The following is a 17,009-nucleotide window of genomic DNA, read 5'->3' on the forward strand; positions in this document are numbered from 1 at the left end:
AACACAGAGCTTCAGTACGTCAACACATCGGGACCACACCGCCCGGTCGAGCTGGGCGAGGACAACCGGTCGGTTTGCATTGAGATAAGGACAGTCAAGGGAAAGGTACCTGTGTGATGACAACACAGTCAGATTGAAGTCGGAAGTAAGGTGATTTCGTCTTCAAAATAACAGCGAGAAATGTCGCTTCTTAGTTTTTTATTTGTAAAAAAGGATAATTTAATGTATAGTTAATTTAAGTTTTTAGTTTTATTAAACCAGTTATTTTTATTACACTCTGTAATTAGCTTTGAGCATAAAAAAAATCACAAAATGCAAATAAATTGTAATTGCTTGGAGTGATAAGTAAATCCTCAGGTTTATATATAACGTAAAATCAAAGTTAATTGGTTGACTAAATATGTCCATTTCAAACAGCAATGCGTCACTCAAGACACAAATGGCCAGAATGAGACTGAGCATGCTCGAAGAAAGCTTTTATTTTGAAGATTTTGAATTCAGGATGTTTAGGTATTCATCAAGGCGGACTTGACTCAGCCAGGTGCGTCAGGCTGGGAGATAATTACCGATGTGAACCATGTCAATCATAGGGACACACTGAGGCGTTTTAATGCAGAGGAAACGACATCAGCCACCGAATAAATCTTAAACGTGGGAAAACATCTTGCTCTGTTGTGACGCAGTAATTAAATAGACCATTAAACCAGTTTCACTGGTCATGAGGGGCGATACAACCACGGTAAGTCATGAAATTGTTGTCTCGAATGAACAGTTTGTGATTGAAGCAAGTAAATTTTGTATTTAGGTAAAGAAAGGGGCATTTTAAAATTGTTGTACAAGTTTGAAATATGTCTCTGTGGTTATTTTCTTACTTTCTTTTGCTAATATAAATGTTTATTAGGAGAATGGGGAGGAGGCAGACCATCACGGAGAGAGTGCAGCAACAGAAAGACGTCCTGTGAGTAAATTTCAATTGGAATTGGTAGTTTTTGTGGTGATTTCGTGTGGGTGTGTGTGAGATTCTCAAGACAGCAAGCAATCAGTTTCTACATTACCCTCTTCTTCCATGTGTTTCATATTTAACATTTTATCCTCAAACAAGTGAACAGTCCAATCATTTCAGGGCATGTGGGACAGTCCTTGTATGTACTGTTAGTAAACATTTTGTTGGCATCTATGGCTGGCATGTATTTTCTAAAGGAAGGCAGACTGGGTAGCCAAATCCAAAGTATTATGATGTCAGCTGTTCTGAATGTATTTTGCACTGTCATGTCTGTGACTGATGGCTGTTTTTGCACAAGAACAGAGGATCAGGACATTCTCTGTTGACACAGTGTGGTTTTCACTCCCATCATGTGGCTTTTCTGCGCTTGCTTACTCAACTGCAGACACATTTATAATTGAAGTCATGAATTTTGACAATTTATTTAACAGAAGCTATTAAAATGTTTTACTAATTCTGAAGAACTGTCACCTTTTGTGTAGATGCCTAATGACTTTGTGAAATGTTGAGTAGTTTACCAGTATTGTTTAATAGGAGTCTTTAATCTGCAAAGAAACCATTAACCACTGCCCTCAGATAAATGTTGTATAATTAAAAAGTACAACTGTTCCCTTTGGAGTAATATTGTAAATCATAAAAAATGGAAACAGTAAGCAACCAGTATCTCAAAAATAATCCACAGTTTAATGGTGATTTACTATACCATTTAGCATTTAAGTATACTAGTTGTCTAAACGTATTTATGTCTACTATAACTCACAAACTGAGCACAACTTTCATGTGTCAACATTAATAAGATCAGCTTCAATTTTGCACTTATTTTGTAGACCAAAAACAGTAGTTTTATTTGTTTTTTTGACGTCTTCACAGCTATACTATGTAGTCAGTGACCAAAACTTAACAAGCAATAAAATAGTCAACACAGTTTTATTGCAACCCAAAAAATATTACTTTTGTTCAAGTAAGAACAATAAAGTCAGTTAAGCTCAGAGTGGCTTCACTGTCAGGCTGGGCAATATAGTATTATATTGATATCATGTTTCATATGATTTTGGATATGATTTTTGATTTTGTAATATTGTTATATGGCATAAGTGTTGTCTTTTCCTGTTTTTAAAGGCTGCATTACAGTAAAGTGATGTAGTTTTCTGAACTTACCAGACTGTTCCAGCTGTTCTATTATTTACCTTTACCCACTTAGTCATTATATCCATATCACTGATGATTATTTTTCAAAAAACTCATTGTGTAAATATTTTGGGAAAGCACCAATAGTTATCCTTACAATATTGTTGCAAATATTGTTGGTCAAAAATATCATGATATTTGATTTTGTCCATATCGCCCAGCCCTACTTCATTGTGAACAAGAAAAAGTGGACAACTGACGATTTTCTGTCTTTTCTTTACAGAGTATTGTGACACTTCAAAATATGCTAAAGAGAGTTTCCCAAAGCCCTTTCCATAATCAATACAACGTGAGTGTATGGCTCTACACAAACACACAGTTCCACAATTACAAACTCTCACAGACATTCAATCTGTTTCTATATCTCAAACACACACTCTTACACTCACTCAGTCTAAGTACAGTGAGGGGTTTGCGTTTTGATTTAAAAGTGAAAAAAGGAACATAAATTATCTTCTTTATGATAATATAATGAATACTTTGTCATTCTCCCTCTTAGACTCTTGTTTCATCAACCTCTGACTCCAGTGGATCATCTGCAAATGAGTCTCAAAACAAACAGGTCAGAGAGAAGTGATGACAGCAACTTTCAGCTCTGTATATAAACATGAGTTGGAGAAATGTGATGAAAAGCATTACATCATCTGCATACTGCTAGATATTGAATCACTTATGTTTTCTTTTTATTGTTTAAACACAGACGTAACAGAAAACAACAAATTCTTGTTTGTTGGAACAGCAAGTGTAAAAATGCTTGCAGTATCTTGTAGTGTTGTCAAATTTTTGTTTTGCATTTCTGACAAATGACATGTGACTTTCATATCTTATCATGCAGTTTTGGAATGCATGAAAACCATGAGGCGTGACTTCCCACGCTTCACTCCATAAATATGTTTTGTTGTTGTCTTAGTGTCATTAAGCTTTGGTTGGTCCACAGGATGATGAGTTCCTTAGTGATCTCTCAGCTGCTGCTACAGATGTGATAGACAATCGTCAGCTACACTTTGGACAGGTGAGGTATAACATCAGCAATACATACACAAATTACATACAGTATATTTAACTCCATATGGTAGAATTCAGATTAATTTTGAATGCCTCAAATTCCTCAAAATTGAGCTTTTTGAAGTGGTAGTTTGGGAGAGTGTGATGGTTTTGCATTCATTGCACCTTGGTTGTAGGCGCTGTTCACATTTTCATTAACACAAATATTCCTTGTCTTAAGAAGGGGTTGAAGATGGATGATAATAATCTCCTTCCTGCTGCACCCCAGGTAAAATCCACACCCTTTCTCTTGTTTTTTTTTTTATCTTTGAAGTACAAAAGATTAACTGTTATCTCAGATCTTAGTGGTGTGTAGACCTGTTTGTGTGGCTGCTCTATAAATAAGTCTGTTCTTTGTGGCAACATTCAAAAGGTATGAAGTGTACACTTTTGGAGACAAATCAATCAAAATAAAACAGTGATAAACATGCAATCTCATAGTGTCACACATATTATGAAAAATCATTACATGAATTAATTTGGAAGGTAAAGTATATTAGCATTTCTGTTCACCATTTCTGTCCCTTGAGCTAAAATGTTCATTTCACATGTCACTTACAGTCCTGTATGTAGTTTTTACTGTAAATGCATGCACTGCCACTCCAGAATCATCCAATATGTAACATTTCTGCTGCGTCACTGTCTAATTCTTTCGGAATGGAGTGCTTGAACTGCTCCATTTAAGCCCTAAGGTATGATTTTTTTATATGCCCGCTTGACTCCTCTGTCTCATTTCCTTTTATTTTTTTATCAGAATGGAGTCAGCAGGGGTTTGGCCAGATCTAACCCTTTTTATACAGATTATTTAGTACGTACAACAATTTCATTTAGTTTGTAAAACCAGATCACAGCATTACCTTAAATATTACCATTTTTCTTGAACATATCCTTAATCACCATGTGTTCTGCCATCAGGAATCTGGAAGCAAAAGTAATGGCACAGACGATGTAGGGAGGAAAACCTCAGGAGAAGTAAGCCTCGATACCATCTTTGTCCCTCCGCCTGAATTTCAGAGTTCGCCTCTAGATTTTCAGCAAGACAGCAAGACCATGGAAAATGGAGCCAAATGTTCAGAACCTGAAAAGGACCTATTCCAGACCCTCAACCATAACCCTATGCAAGACCTCTTCCAGACATCAATGTCAGCCCAAAATGCATCTGCCAATGGTCATTACCATGATGTAACTCTGAACTCACCTGAGACAAATCCTCCTCAGACACAGAACCTCTCAAAAAACGTGCAGTCAAAAGACTCCGATCTGTTTAAAGGTGAAGTGGAGAATCTTTTCCATGCTGTTAAAGGAGAGAGTTCACACCATGCTGCACATGCTAAGGAGGTGAACCTCTTTGATAAATCTCCCAGTATTTTTGTGGACCCATTCAAATCTCCTTCAAACAAGGAAGATGATCTGTTCCAATCCCCACAGTGTGCGGCAGTGAATCCGTTTTATTCTGCCACGACCAAGGAAACACTTTTGTGTCAAGCTGTTCCAACTGAAAGTGGTCTAGTAAGGCCAAAGAGTTTTTCTATGAATGATCGGGATGTATTTTCACCGTCATCCACAAATACATTTGACCCATTCCCAAGTCCGATTACAAGGGATTTATTCCAAGACGTCTCCAATCTGGATGACCCGTTTGGTACAACTCCTTCTAAACAATATGACCCTTTCAAAGATGATTTCAATGGGACTCCAGACATCTTCCAACCTCTTCCCTCAAACACTGTCAACAACAGTGATATATCCAAGATAACCCCCAGCAATACAGCTTCTAAGGCTACGTACTCTACACCTTCACTCAGCAGTCTGTCAGAAATTAACTTGGACAAACTATCGTCACCGGATCTGTTCAAGGCAACACCATCAGAGCCTCTGTCAGCCATCCAAACGAAGTCTTCCAACATGCCACATGAGATTGTGCTGATGACTCCTCAGGGAACCAAACATGATATTCTTCAACCAACTCCCTTCAGTCAGGCCAGGAATCTGTCAGTGTCACCCAGCCAATCTCCAGCTGAAATGACCCATGTATGTACAGAGTGTCATTTGATACATACAGACAGTCAAAAAGTCATGATTTTAAGTTATTATTTGTACATTAAAGTGTACATTGTTGAGGGTCCTACTGTACTGTAGAACTTATCTCATTAAAAAATGCTTAAGACATATTCTGAATCATAATGTAAGACAAGCATTTTTATACCATCTTTCAATATCAAACTTTCAGATGCAGACTTTCAAACGTCCGCCAAAGCCACTCCCTCGAACTAGACCGCCCAGGAGAGAAAAGCCACCCGGGACAGAAAAGCCACCCAGACCAGAAAAGCCATCCAAACCAGCAAAACCTGTATGCTTAAAAACTCATTTTAGCATAATATTTATTACCTGCTTGTATAACCCACTAATTTGTCTGCAACTGAATCTCCTATTCATTATCTTATTCTGTTTGGACTTTAGGTTGAACCTGAACCAACTGTACCAAATATGTCCCCTAAAACAGCCCTCAGACCGCTCCCAAAACCAGTTATTCGCCGGAAGCCAAAAACTCAAGTATGCATGTTTAACCTAATCAGCTGACATCATTTGCTTGTACAACAAAATGTTCTAGGCTCTAACTATCTAATGAGGTAAAATAATAGAGGTCATGTGTGGATAGTTTGTGTAGCTGTTAAGATGCACTGGGGATTAAACATAATTTTATGCATCTCTTTTACAGGAATATAAACCGATGAACCCTGAGAGCTATGTTGTCTTTGAGGACATCCTGCTCACTGGACAGGTGTGATTTTGACTGTGAATACAAAAAGTATTAATGGGACAATGATGAGTCAGGGAGCAAAGGCACTGTGTTAAAAAGATAAAGAAACATCTTTGAAAGATGGGCCCTACAATGTTCATTACTCCCAATATTATGAACATGTTGAATGGAAGGAACAACTTATGTTGCAAACTGTTGCTAAAATGTTGCTAAAATGTTAACTTTGGTTTGAGGGTTGTGTAGACCCTCAAACCAAAGGCTATAAATTGATATTCTGTATACAGATAGATAAACTTTCTGGAAAAGAACTGTCTATATTAATGTTTGCTTTACTAAAATCCCAAAACAGGAAAGGTGTGTGGAAGACTGGCCCGAGGACAGCCCTGAGTTAAACTCTGACTTCCAACCAGTAAGAAAACATTTTCAAAATTGAATCTAGCATCCTTTCTTTACTTTCTCCCTAATATGTTGGAATACCACAGCAATGCTTTCCATCAAGAATTATTGTGGAAGATATTTCAGTGATATTTTTTTTTGTTTTTTAAAGTCTGGAAAATTTAGACTACGGCGAGAATCATTGAAGGTAAGGGATGGTTAATTTCTTTTGTTAGCATTGTTTGTTCGGAAAACAAAGCAGCTAAAAAAGCAAGAACTTTCTCCTAGGTGAAGGTGGACTCTGATGGAGGAAGTGGAGAAGATCAGGATGGCTCTGGAAGTCACAGCAAGGTACAATCAGTCTAAATAATTTTTCTTTAATCATTCACTGATAAACATTTTTTTCTTGCATGTAGCCTCACCTCCAGTATAAATATTTATTACAGAAAAAAGACAGAAAATTCAGAGTCCACTCCATACTCCCCAGAAGAGGCTCAAAGGTAAATGAAGTAACGTAAAATCACACCTTCACTGCTTTGATTATGTTTGCATGTTTGGCATTGTAATGATAATGATTGTCACTTTGTAGGATAAATTTCCTGATGACACAAAGGAGGGGAGGAGTAGAACATTACCAACTCAACGTAAATCATCAAAGGTAACAATTGCTTGCCACACTGTAAAGCTAATTAAGCAGCTGTGAAATTTGCTCAAATAAATCAAGACAAGAATTACTGTTTCATTGTATCTGAACACACCAATATGTAAGTATTAGCATGTTTACAGTTTAAAGGTGAGTGCTGCTGTTTTTCAGGAGTATTTTTCTGAAATACACATGTCACCAGAAGAGAATGATGATGGAGATGAATATGGGATGGACTACAAAGTATGTTTTTCTTTTTAACCATTTTGTCTCAGTATTTATAAGGAATATTAATAAAGCAGCAGTGGTTAATTCATGTCCTCTTTTGTCAACAGAAGAAACCTCTGAAAGCCAAAGTCAACCAGCTGCTTAGAAGAGCATCCATTCCCTCCTCCGTCCCAGAGGGGAAGTGCATGAACAGACACTTACCTCAAGAATCAAAGGTAAGTTATCTCAAATGTGAGCGTGTCATTTTATGGTTGATGTTTTCCTTAAAATTTTAGTTTTATACATACTATACCTGTCATTACTTTTTCTCTGTAATGCCACAATAGGATGATGACATCAATACGAAAACTCTTGGCAAAAAAAACTCCATAATACGACGATGGTCAGAGGTAAAGTACCTGCGGTCTACTAACTGTGACTAAAGATGATAATAAATAATATGTTTAATTGATACTGCACTTTTCATTCATAGTGAAACTCAAAGTTTCACTACAGGGGAACTCTCTTAATTTAAAGAGAAATGTTTGCCTTTTTGCAGTTTCTGATGCAGTGTGTCATTTTCAACAGGGGACTGTACTGGAAAACAGCACTGGTGAGGAAGAGGAGGAAGGAGGAGAAGCACAGCACGAAGAGGTTGGCAGCCATGGATTTCTATACTTTTTATCCTTGAAGAGTAATGTTGAATGGCCATATGCACGATAGTTCACAGCATGGCTAAATTTATTTCCATTCAGCCTGAATGTAGATGTAGTATGGATCTGCTGATATTGAATACTTACACAATCTTTCATCTCTCTAGAAGACAAAAAAGAAGATGAAAATCAAATTTGTACCACACAGAGGATTTGTCATCAGTGTAGAAAAGGTATCGCACCTCTACCGTACTGTTTCTTCTTCACATTTCATAGCTTTATATATGCTGTATGTGTATCACTGTAAAACCTTTTTCTCTCCAGAACGACGAGGAACTGAAGGGGGCACATGGATATACACCTCGCAAAGGCTCAAATGTATGGCTTTTTAAATCAGTAGTATAGCAGGATGTACAGTGTGGGGTGTACATTATTTTTGTGCTATGAGGAACTCTAAGCAGTGTAGCTATTTGCAGTGTTTTTTTTCCCTCCCCTTAGGAGAAATCGCAAGAGGAAATTTTTGGCACACATGGCTACACACCTCGTAAGAAGTCGCAGGTAAGAAATACCTCCAGTTCAGTTAACTCATCAATTAAACATCAACAAACTCCACAGTAGGAAGAGGACTGATTAATTCCTTCATTAGCAAACATGGATCAGTTTTTGGCAAGGTTTTGTTCTGTTTTTCCGGTTAGCGTTGCAGTTTTAGAATAGCTATTATTTGCGTATTAGCACCAATTATGTCAGTTTTTTTTATTTCAAAGAAATTTCAAAACAATGAATTGACTCCATCTGTTCTGCAGTTACCATGTCATTCTGAAAGAACTTGTTTTCCTACATCTAAATTATAATACTTATTTGACTCTTAGGATGATGTGTTTGAGGATGTAGAGGAGATAAAAGGCCACACTCTTCAGTCAACTAGCAAGGTGCTGTCTTGTTTTGTTTATTAGTTATGTGTGAATGTTCATATCATTGCATGGTAAATGATCATTTTGCTTGACATTCCAAAAATGTTTTACTGTAAATCGTGTTAGTTTTCATGCATTTTGTATGCATGAAAATCATTTTGTTTTGACACAGTGGATATACTAAAGCAGGGTTTTTACTGCACTGGTAGGCTTTTGGTTAACAATGTCTGACTTGCCAACAACAAATAAATCTTGATTTGTATATTGCTTAGGCTGCTTTCTTGGATGATGAGTACTTACAGAAAACATACCACATGTCTCCTGGATTAAATGGCGATGAAGATACTTATGGAATGGAAGACTGCAAACCTGTAACTTTCTTTTCTGTTTATTCTCAGTTTTTCATTGAACATTTTGTCACCTGCTTTCATTTAATGGACTTTTTTTTCTCCTTCATCAATAGAAGAAACATTCAATCGTGAAACTGCTGCACATGGGCCGTCGTAGCTCTAAGGTAAATGGTTGTTTTTGTGTTTTGTTGAAAGAGATGCTTTCATTTGATTTGAATTTTACACAAATTTGTCTGAATGATTTTTGAAAAAGGAGGACATGCTGGATGACAACAATCCGAAGAAGAGTAGCTTCTCAGCAGAGGAGCTGGATGATGAAGAACTATATGGGATGGAGGACTGCAAACCGGTATTTTTCTAAAAATATGAATTTTCGTAATAGTTTTATTACTGGTACATTGTTATGGTAACAGTAACAATATATTCTTTTGATCAGAAAAAATCCAAACATAAAGGTCCTATTCCCTTACCACGCAAATCTAAGACAACCCATGAGGCCACTGGACAGAGTGAGCTGATCGGATTCAGGCACTCTACACCACAACATGCAGCCAATGTACGTTAAATGTTAGCTTAGTGTGCAACGTAAGCATGGGCCATCATCATATAATTCTGTTCATTTTTATTTCTGTGGTTTTGGTTTCATTTCTGTCATATGTTTTGGCAGGATGGGTTTGCTGAGGATGAATTTGCTCAAACAGGAAAAGATTTCATGAGTCCCAGAGAGATGTATGACATTGAACAAGATGAACTGGAAATCTGCAAACCAGTGGTATTGTCACTCCGATGTTCACTTTTACAACTTTCTTTTTGGAGTTATTTAAAGTATGATTATCAAACATTTTCCTTCTTTAACAGAAGAGGCTATCGAGACTCAAAGGCCTCAAAAAGCACAAAGCTAAGGTGAGTCAGTGCCATCTAACTCATTTATGAGTGTTTGTGATCTTATTATTGTCAGATCTTTAAAAGCAAGAGAGACATGCTCACTTTTAATTGTCTTTTTTTTTTGCTAGAGCAAAGCTATGCAGCTCGAATGTGAGGATCCACCAGGAGCTACGTGTAGCGACTACCTGTCAGAGGCCGCTAAGGTTAGTTCATGTCTTTGCAAGTAGAAAACACTGCAAGATATTGAAATGATCAGTAAAAACTTTTACATTAAACATGCTTTCTTTTGACAGTGATTTCAATTAAAACGTCGTTACTTGGGTGAATTTCTGCATCTTTGGCTCAAACCGGTTTATGTGAATGTCCTAATAAATTATCCAGATCCAACATTTATCTGGCCCATAGCTTTAGTTCCTTCACCCTATGATAAACATTTTGTTTTGACCTAGAATTTTCCAGTGAGTCAGACCTGAGTATGGCTCAATGGAAAATCACTTCTTTGGTCAGATTTAAGGCACACATAATATTGTGCTTTACGAAAGTCTGTTCTGTATTAATTTTCTGCCTGCCTGTTCAACACGTCTGTATATATGTCAGTTTTCTAGACAAAACATTGTTATTTTACAAGTGTACACTGATAAGTTGATGAGCTTATTTACCATGCATGATTATATTATTCTGACAGAACCTTGAGCCGTGAGCTGATCGGATTCAGCCACTGCACGTCACAACATGCAGCCAGTGTACATTTAATGTTAGCTTAGTGTGCAACATAAGCACGGGCCATCATCATATAATTCTCTTCATTTTTATTTCTGTGGTTTTGGTTTCATTTCTGTCATATGTTTTGGCAGGATGGGTTTGCTGAGGATGAATTTACTCAAACAGGAAAAGATTTCATGAGTCCCAGAGAGATGTATGACACTGAACAAGATGAACTGGAAATCTGCAAACCGGTATTCTTGTCACTCCGATGTTCACTTTTACAACTTTTTTCTGGAGTTATTGAAAGTATGATTATCAAACATTTTTCTGTCTTTAACAGAAGAAGCTATCAAAACTCAAAGGCCTCAAAAAGTACAAAGCTAAGGTGAGTCAGTGCCGTCAAACTTATTTATGAGTATTCTTGTGATCTTATTATTGTCAGATCTTTAAAAGCAAAAGACAGACATGCTCACTTTTAATTGTCCTTTTTTTTTGCCAGAGCAAAGCTATGCAGCTCGAATGTGAGGATCCACCAGGAGCTACGTGTAGCGACTACCTGTCAGAGGCCGCTAAGGTTAGTTCATATCTTTATAAGTAGAAAACACTGCAATATATTGAAATGATCAGCAAAATGTGCATTAAAAATGCTTTCTTTTGACAATGATTCCTTAAAATGTTGTTACTTGGGTGAACTTCTGGATCTTTGGCTCAAACTGGTTTATGTAAATGTCCTAATAAATGACCCAGATCCAACATTTATCTGGCCCATAGCTTTAGTTCCTTCACTCTATGATAAACATTTTGTTTTGACATAGAATTTTCCAGTGAGTCAGACCTGAGTATGACTCCATGGAAAATAACTTTGTTAGTCAGATTTAAGGCACACATAATATTGTGCTTTACGAAAATCTGTTCTGTATTAATTTTCTCCCTGTCTGTCCAACACATGTCTGTATATATGTTACAGTTTTTGAGATAAATACTAGACACAGGAACAACTTTGTTATTTTACTAGTGTACAGTGATAAGTTGATAAGCTTATTTACCATGCATGATTATATTAGTCTGACAGAACCTCACTGTTCAGGCTTGATGTCGATATTACATAGGAATTATATTATCTAAACAATTCATGGGCACAAAAGAACTTCTGGCATTCAGGCATTATTTATACAAGGTGTACTTTGTACTATTATGAAATGTTGTTGTTTTCCACTCAGCTCAGTTATCTTCTTGTCTCTGTCTCGTGATGGGACACATTGCCTTGACATGTGAGTGGACTGGTTCAGCAACATAGTGTACATACCCGCCGACACACCAGCTAGTGTGTAGTAAAAGCTTAATATATATACAAAGGCCTCAGTTTTGTTGACTAATCTGTGTGAAATATAGTAAAGTATGTACCGAAGACCTATTGACGTATTCTCTGGCTTATTTTTGTAACATCCACCCCACCTCTCCACCCTCACGCTCTATTCAGGCGGAGTGGCTGGCTGCTCAGATGGACGAACGTGCTATGGCGGGTCTGGAGGATGGGGACGAGGAAGGGGTCAGTTTCTCCTAAAACTGACTATACACAAATATTCCATTTCACTACAGTGCATTCACTGTGTATGCAAGCAAATAATTAAGCCTGCCTGTTTGAATAATGCGGCGTTCAAGTGTGAACCATCATCATTAATGTTTTTGTTTTGTCACAGGACACTGACAGTTTGATGGAGTGGTGGTACACTGTGGAAAGTGAGTCATAATCAGACTGATTTTAAATAACTCCTTCATAAAACTATTCATAGAAAAAAATTCTTCTTTAACCACATCAACAACTGTTGCTTGACTGTATTTCAGAATGGGATGAGGTGCCATCAGACGATGAGGAAAAAGTCATAAAAGAGGATGAGTCCAAGTATGTCTGTTATATGTCTGCAGTAAAAGTGTGCTCTGATACCAGCATTTGTTCAAAATAAACTGGGTAAACTGTGTCTGCTGTTGCTCAACCACCAGTTATAGACCCTCTGAATGAGACATTGAAGTGGAAATCGGAAGTTATGTTAAGTATGCAACATATGGTGTATTATCACACGTATGTGTATGTGTAGTTGACACTGATGTAGACATCAGCAGTGTCGAGGGAGTTCATTATTTGCATGATAGAAATTTTTAACTAGGCATTTCCACTGCCACTGCTTTGCTCAAAATTCAACAGAATTATGGAATATCAGCACATGATTATTAAGGGAAAGCAAGGCTACATGCAAATAACTGGTCCATCTCCATTGAAAAATAATCCTGCCATGATAATAGTTGCTTCGCAAAACAGGTCTAAAATGCTTGTGCAGAAATGTCTTTTTTTACTCTGCAGACACCAGTTCCCTTTTAACAATTCTGTCCCAGTGTAAAGTCAGCTGGTCTATATAGTATTGCTTTCATTTCACAGTTTGGCTTTCTATGTGAAGATCATATTTTAATATTCTGCTTTCTTGCTCTGTAATTACAAAGCATAACATTGTCTCTGGTCCCCAAATAAATCCCAGGTCCTTCACCATCTTGGCTGACAAGGTTAATCGCGGACTGCGTGTCTTCAACAAGGTCTTCACAGAGCGTGCAGAGGTCCTCTGGCATTCTGTCATCACACTCCATGCCATCGCAGATGACATCAGCAACTTCCACCACAAGGCCAAGATCGCTGGTATTACCGGCGGCACCACCACAGCTGTCGGTGGTGTGACAGCCATCGCTGGTCTAGCTCTGGCACCTTTCACCTTTGGTGCCTCTCTTGTAGTTACAGCCGTTGGTGTAGGTGTAGCAACAGCTGGTGGAATCACTTCAGCCTCTGCGGCAATCTCGGATAACGTTAACAACATGCATGACCGGAAGAAGGTAAGCTGCATTTTTACAATGTGCAGTGTCTTAAAAATTCTGTTCATATACAGTTGTACGTTCACTGGCAACATTTTCTTTCAATGATGAAAGTAGTGTGACATTATTTTAATACTGCTACTACAAATGTCATGCTGCAACTCACAATTAGCTTCTTTGATATTTGACCCAAGACCATGATCTTTCCCTCTCTCAGGTGGAGACGGTACTGCAGGAGTATGAGGATCACCTGCTGGACATTGGGAAGATCCTCCACTTTGTCAACCAAGGCTTGTACAAACTCCGCGGGCATCCTTTCCTCAGGTCCGGCACACAGCACTACTCAGAGGACTGGGAGGTCCGCAGGGCCGTCCAGATGATCAGCTTAGTTGACTCACCTGTGATGCGAGCGACCGAGATAACAGACACAGGTGTGGCCTCAGTCCAAGGACTTTTCAAAGGCATGGACAAGTACTTCCTCAAGGACTCCCGGGAGCTGAAGAAAGGCTGCAAGAAAGAGGTGGTAGGTCAGATAAAGGAGGTGGCTAATATTCTTAATGACGGGATAGTGGAGCTCAACTCCATCAGAGAGGAGCTACAGGATGCTACTGGAAACATGTGAGCAGCATTCCGCATGAAACCACTTGGATCATATCATTATTTCTCAAAGATCACCACCCCCCTCTCCTGGCTGAAATGGGGAACTGTTGGTTTAAAGAAATTCATGAACCAATCGAGAAGTTTCAATAATATTAAAAGGGTTTATGAGGCAGAGTTTTTATCCACATGAGTTAGTTGAACACTGCAGAATCTGGACTTTATAAGAGATTTATGCACCTGGCAGTGTATTCCCTCCCATTGCAATATTCTTGCAAGTAAAAACAACCTTTGTAAAGAGTTATAATGGTAATTTTGTTGTTGATTGTCAAAGAGAGATGTTAATTCAACTCTGGTAACTTTTAAGGCTGCAGGCTGTTGTTGTATTATATTGTAAGGTGTTCACTGTCCACACATGCACTGTTCAGAATAACAAGAACATTCATTTTTTGCACTGTTTGTATTGTTCTGGGCATAAAAGGTGTATCAGAAAAATGTAGTTTTATTGACACAGGTGGATTGTTTTTTTTTTAATGATTTCTAGTTCAATTTGTCCACCCACTGTATACACACAAAGAAGTCAACATCTAAATAATAGCACCCTGCAATATTATGCAATCAAAAAATTAAATTAAATTGTATTTAATTTTACCCATTTCTATTATGTTGTCCAATCTATATATTGGATATCAGCATAATCAAACAGGTTAGTTGAGAATCTACCATGAGACTCAAAAAAGGGCAAACTGTGCAGGCAAAAAGTGCCACCTTATGGATTTTGTATGTTTATAGTTGTCATTAGTTTAACTGTACTAACTGTACTCTAATTACTATACTGGGCTACATTTGTAAATAGTAAGTTTCTGCTCACATCATCTTATAAGGATATGCAGTTTTCAAAAATATTTTTATCTTTTATTATTATAGAGTAACTTATTTTTAATATATTACTTTATGGCATTGCTTCAAAACATCAATCTAATACACATCTAAATAAATATTTTTTTGTTGTTTCTATGGCCAAGAGATGGACAAAATAACTAAAATAAAAGAAATATCGTACAATATTAAAGCCCTGCAGTACTGTTGCAGTAATGTTAAAATTTTCTTCATTTTTTTTTATTGAGACTGTGTCAGTGGTGTGTTGAATCAGCTTGATGGTCATTGTTAAACCTGGAGTTTGTTGTTTACTGATGCACAAGTTGCAAAATTTTCAACAATTTCCATCTGCAGGTTTTCGTTGCTAGTAATGTTGATAACATTAACACATTACATTGACAATGTAAAATTATTTCACAAAACATGTATTGTCATCTGTGTCTAGATGGTTTATAGAAACATTCTGTGCACACATATTTGGTTACATTTGAGCTTTTGTTAATTCCTTCATATTGTTAACCATTCTGTTTTCTTTACAAAAACTGGAGACACTTTTGCTCATAGCATGTTTCCTCTAAGTAAATATGTTTGTGCATATGTGTAGGTACTGTTATTGTAACTCTCAATCATGGTCTTCCACCTTCATTAATTTAATCTCAATGGAAATGTTTTAAAATATCAAATATTATATTTTAGTATATTCAAATATTTTAATGGAACACTGAATCTGTGAATAAAGACTGTTTGCAAATGTGTCCTGTTTGCTGTGTTTTCTGTTTGAGCCCAAACTTCCTGCCCGCACATGTTTGTTTTTGAGTGAAGCTTTAAGTCAGCAGACATGCCTCGGTATTGTGTTTACCTATTAGGCTATTCTGAGATATGCATAAGGTTTTATGAAGGCGCTTTTGACTTGCACCATTTGTTAGACATAACTATCAAACTTGATCAATACATCATTTTAAATATAGAGTTTGACAGGAGGTGAAAGCACAATACTTAGTGAATTTCATTGTGTTAAAGAATGAAAGTGTATAAAATATCAATAATGAAAGAATAAATAGACAGAAAAAATATAAGATAGAAATTAGGAGAAAAAAGACAGTTTAAATACCAGAAATTGGTTTCATGTATACTGTTCCTCAGTGCTGTAAGAAGTATTCAGATCCTTTACATAAGTAAAAGTACCAGTACAACAATGTAAAAATACTTCCATTACAAGCTAAAGTCCTGCATGAAAAATCCTACTTAAGTAAAAGTACATAAATATTAGCAGCATAATGTAGTTAAAGTATTAAAGTAAAAGTTGTTGTTCATATTTGACATCATGCGATTGATTTTTCTTCTTTCCTCTCCCATTAATCATCTCATGACCCCTCAGATTTATCTGGTGACCCTTTGGAGGGGCCCGACCCCTAGGCTGGGAACCATTGGACTAAACTAGCCAACTGTACATAAAGTAGTTCAAACTAGCTCCACCTCCAGCAGCTACAACAGTAACAGGCTGCTAACACACTGATGCTTCAGTATTAATAAAGTTCTGTACACAAATCAGTGTTTTCTCTAATATTTTACTTTTGGTGAAATATTGGATCATTTGAACATTTATGGAAATGAAACCATGTGAGAAGTTTAGAGGGAAAAATCCCTATTTGGTGGAGCTGTTAACAACTCATAGACATCTGAAATGTGACTCCTACTACACACTACTTTTTGTAAGACGTCAAAAGCTAAAAAGGTTGGAAACCACTGGTTTCATCTTCAACAATGTGTTGTATTTTAAAAGCTTGTTATATTATCCATTGTGTCAAATCTTCATCTGAAAAGTAACTTAAGCTGTCAAATAAATGTAGTGGAGTAGAAAGTACAATATTTCCCTCTGAAATATAGTCGAGTGGTAGTATACAATAGCATAAAATGATAATATTCAAGTAAAGTACCTCAAAATTTTACTT

At 37.0% G+C, this 17,009-nt stretch overlaps 1 protein-coding gene across 8 annotated transcripts; it reads left to right on the top strand.

Annotated features, from left to right (window-relative positions):
• The first annotated feature begins 533 nt into the window (after positions 1 to 533).
• si:cabz01007807.1 lies at positions 534 to 15,812 on the top strand. 8 transcript variants are annotated; one of them, XM_042401501.1, is made up of 39 exons: positions 534 to 739; positions 902 to 958; positions 2,415 to 2,480; positions 2,691 to 2,753; positions 3,129 to 3,203; positions 3,417 to 3,464; positions 3,990 to 4,043; positions 4,151 to 5,266; positions 5,466 to 5,585; positions 5,696 to 5,788; positions 5,955 to 6,017; positions 6,346 to 6,405; positions 6,544 to 6,579; positions 6,660 to 6,722; positions 6,818 to 6,871; positions 6,961 to 7,029; positions 7,186 to 7,257; positions 7,350 to 7,457; positions 7,569 to 7,631; positions 7,810 to 7,875; positions 8,042 to 8,107; positions 8,199 to 8,252; positions 8,373 to 8,432; positions 8,744 to 8,803; positions 9,058 to 9,156; positions 9,249 to 9,299; positions 9,389 to 9,484; positions 9,572 to 9,691; positions 9,803 to 9,907; positions 9,994 to 10,038; positions 10,149 to 10,223; positions 10,875 to 10,976; positions 11,066 to 11,110; positions 11,225 to 11,299; positions 12,206 to 12,274; positions 12,426 to 12,465; positions 12,571 to 12,628; positions 13,257 to 13,602; positions 13,799 to 15,812. In XM_042401501.1, the coding sequence occupies exons 1-39, from the start codon at positions 719 to 721 to the stop codon at positions 14,201 to 14,203; spliced, it is 4,338 nt and encodes a 1,445-aa protein (XP_042257435.1). In that variant the 5' UTR covers positions 534 to 718; the 3' UTR covers positions 14,204 to 15,812. The 8 variants fall into 8 exon arrangements, with proteins under 8 accessions (XP_042257435.1, XP_042257437.1, XP_042257438.1 ...); XM_042401503.1 differs by having other exon boundaries at positions 9,803 to 9,904; XM_042401504.1 differs by having other exon boundaries at positions 8,376 to 8,432.
• Positions 15,813 to 17,009: the final 1,197 nt, after the last annotated feature.

The sequence above is a fragment of the Thunnus maccoyii genome, chromosome 22 (genome assembly GCF_910596095.1).
Source record: "Thunnus maccoyii chromosome 22, fThuMac1.1, whole genome shotgun sequence".
NCBI classification, from domain to species: domain Eukaryota; kingdom Metazoa; phylum Chordata; class Actinopteri; order Scombriformes; family Scombridae; genus Thunnus; species Thunnus maccoyii.

Coding starts and splice junctions, on each gene's coding strand:
- si:cabz01007807.1 (XM_042401501.1), top strand. CDS start 719: ATGAGGGGCGATACAACCACG. Junction 9,485..9,571: donor GGATGGAGGACTGCAAACCG/GTATTTTTCTAA, acceptor TCTTTTGATCAG/AAAAAATCCAAACATAAAGG. Junction 10,224..10,874: donor ACCTGTCAGAGGCCGCTAAG/GTTAGTTCATGT, acceptor ATGTTTTGGCAG/GATGGGTTTGCTGAGGATGA.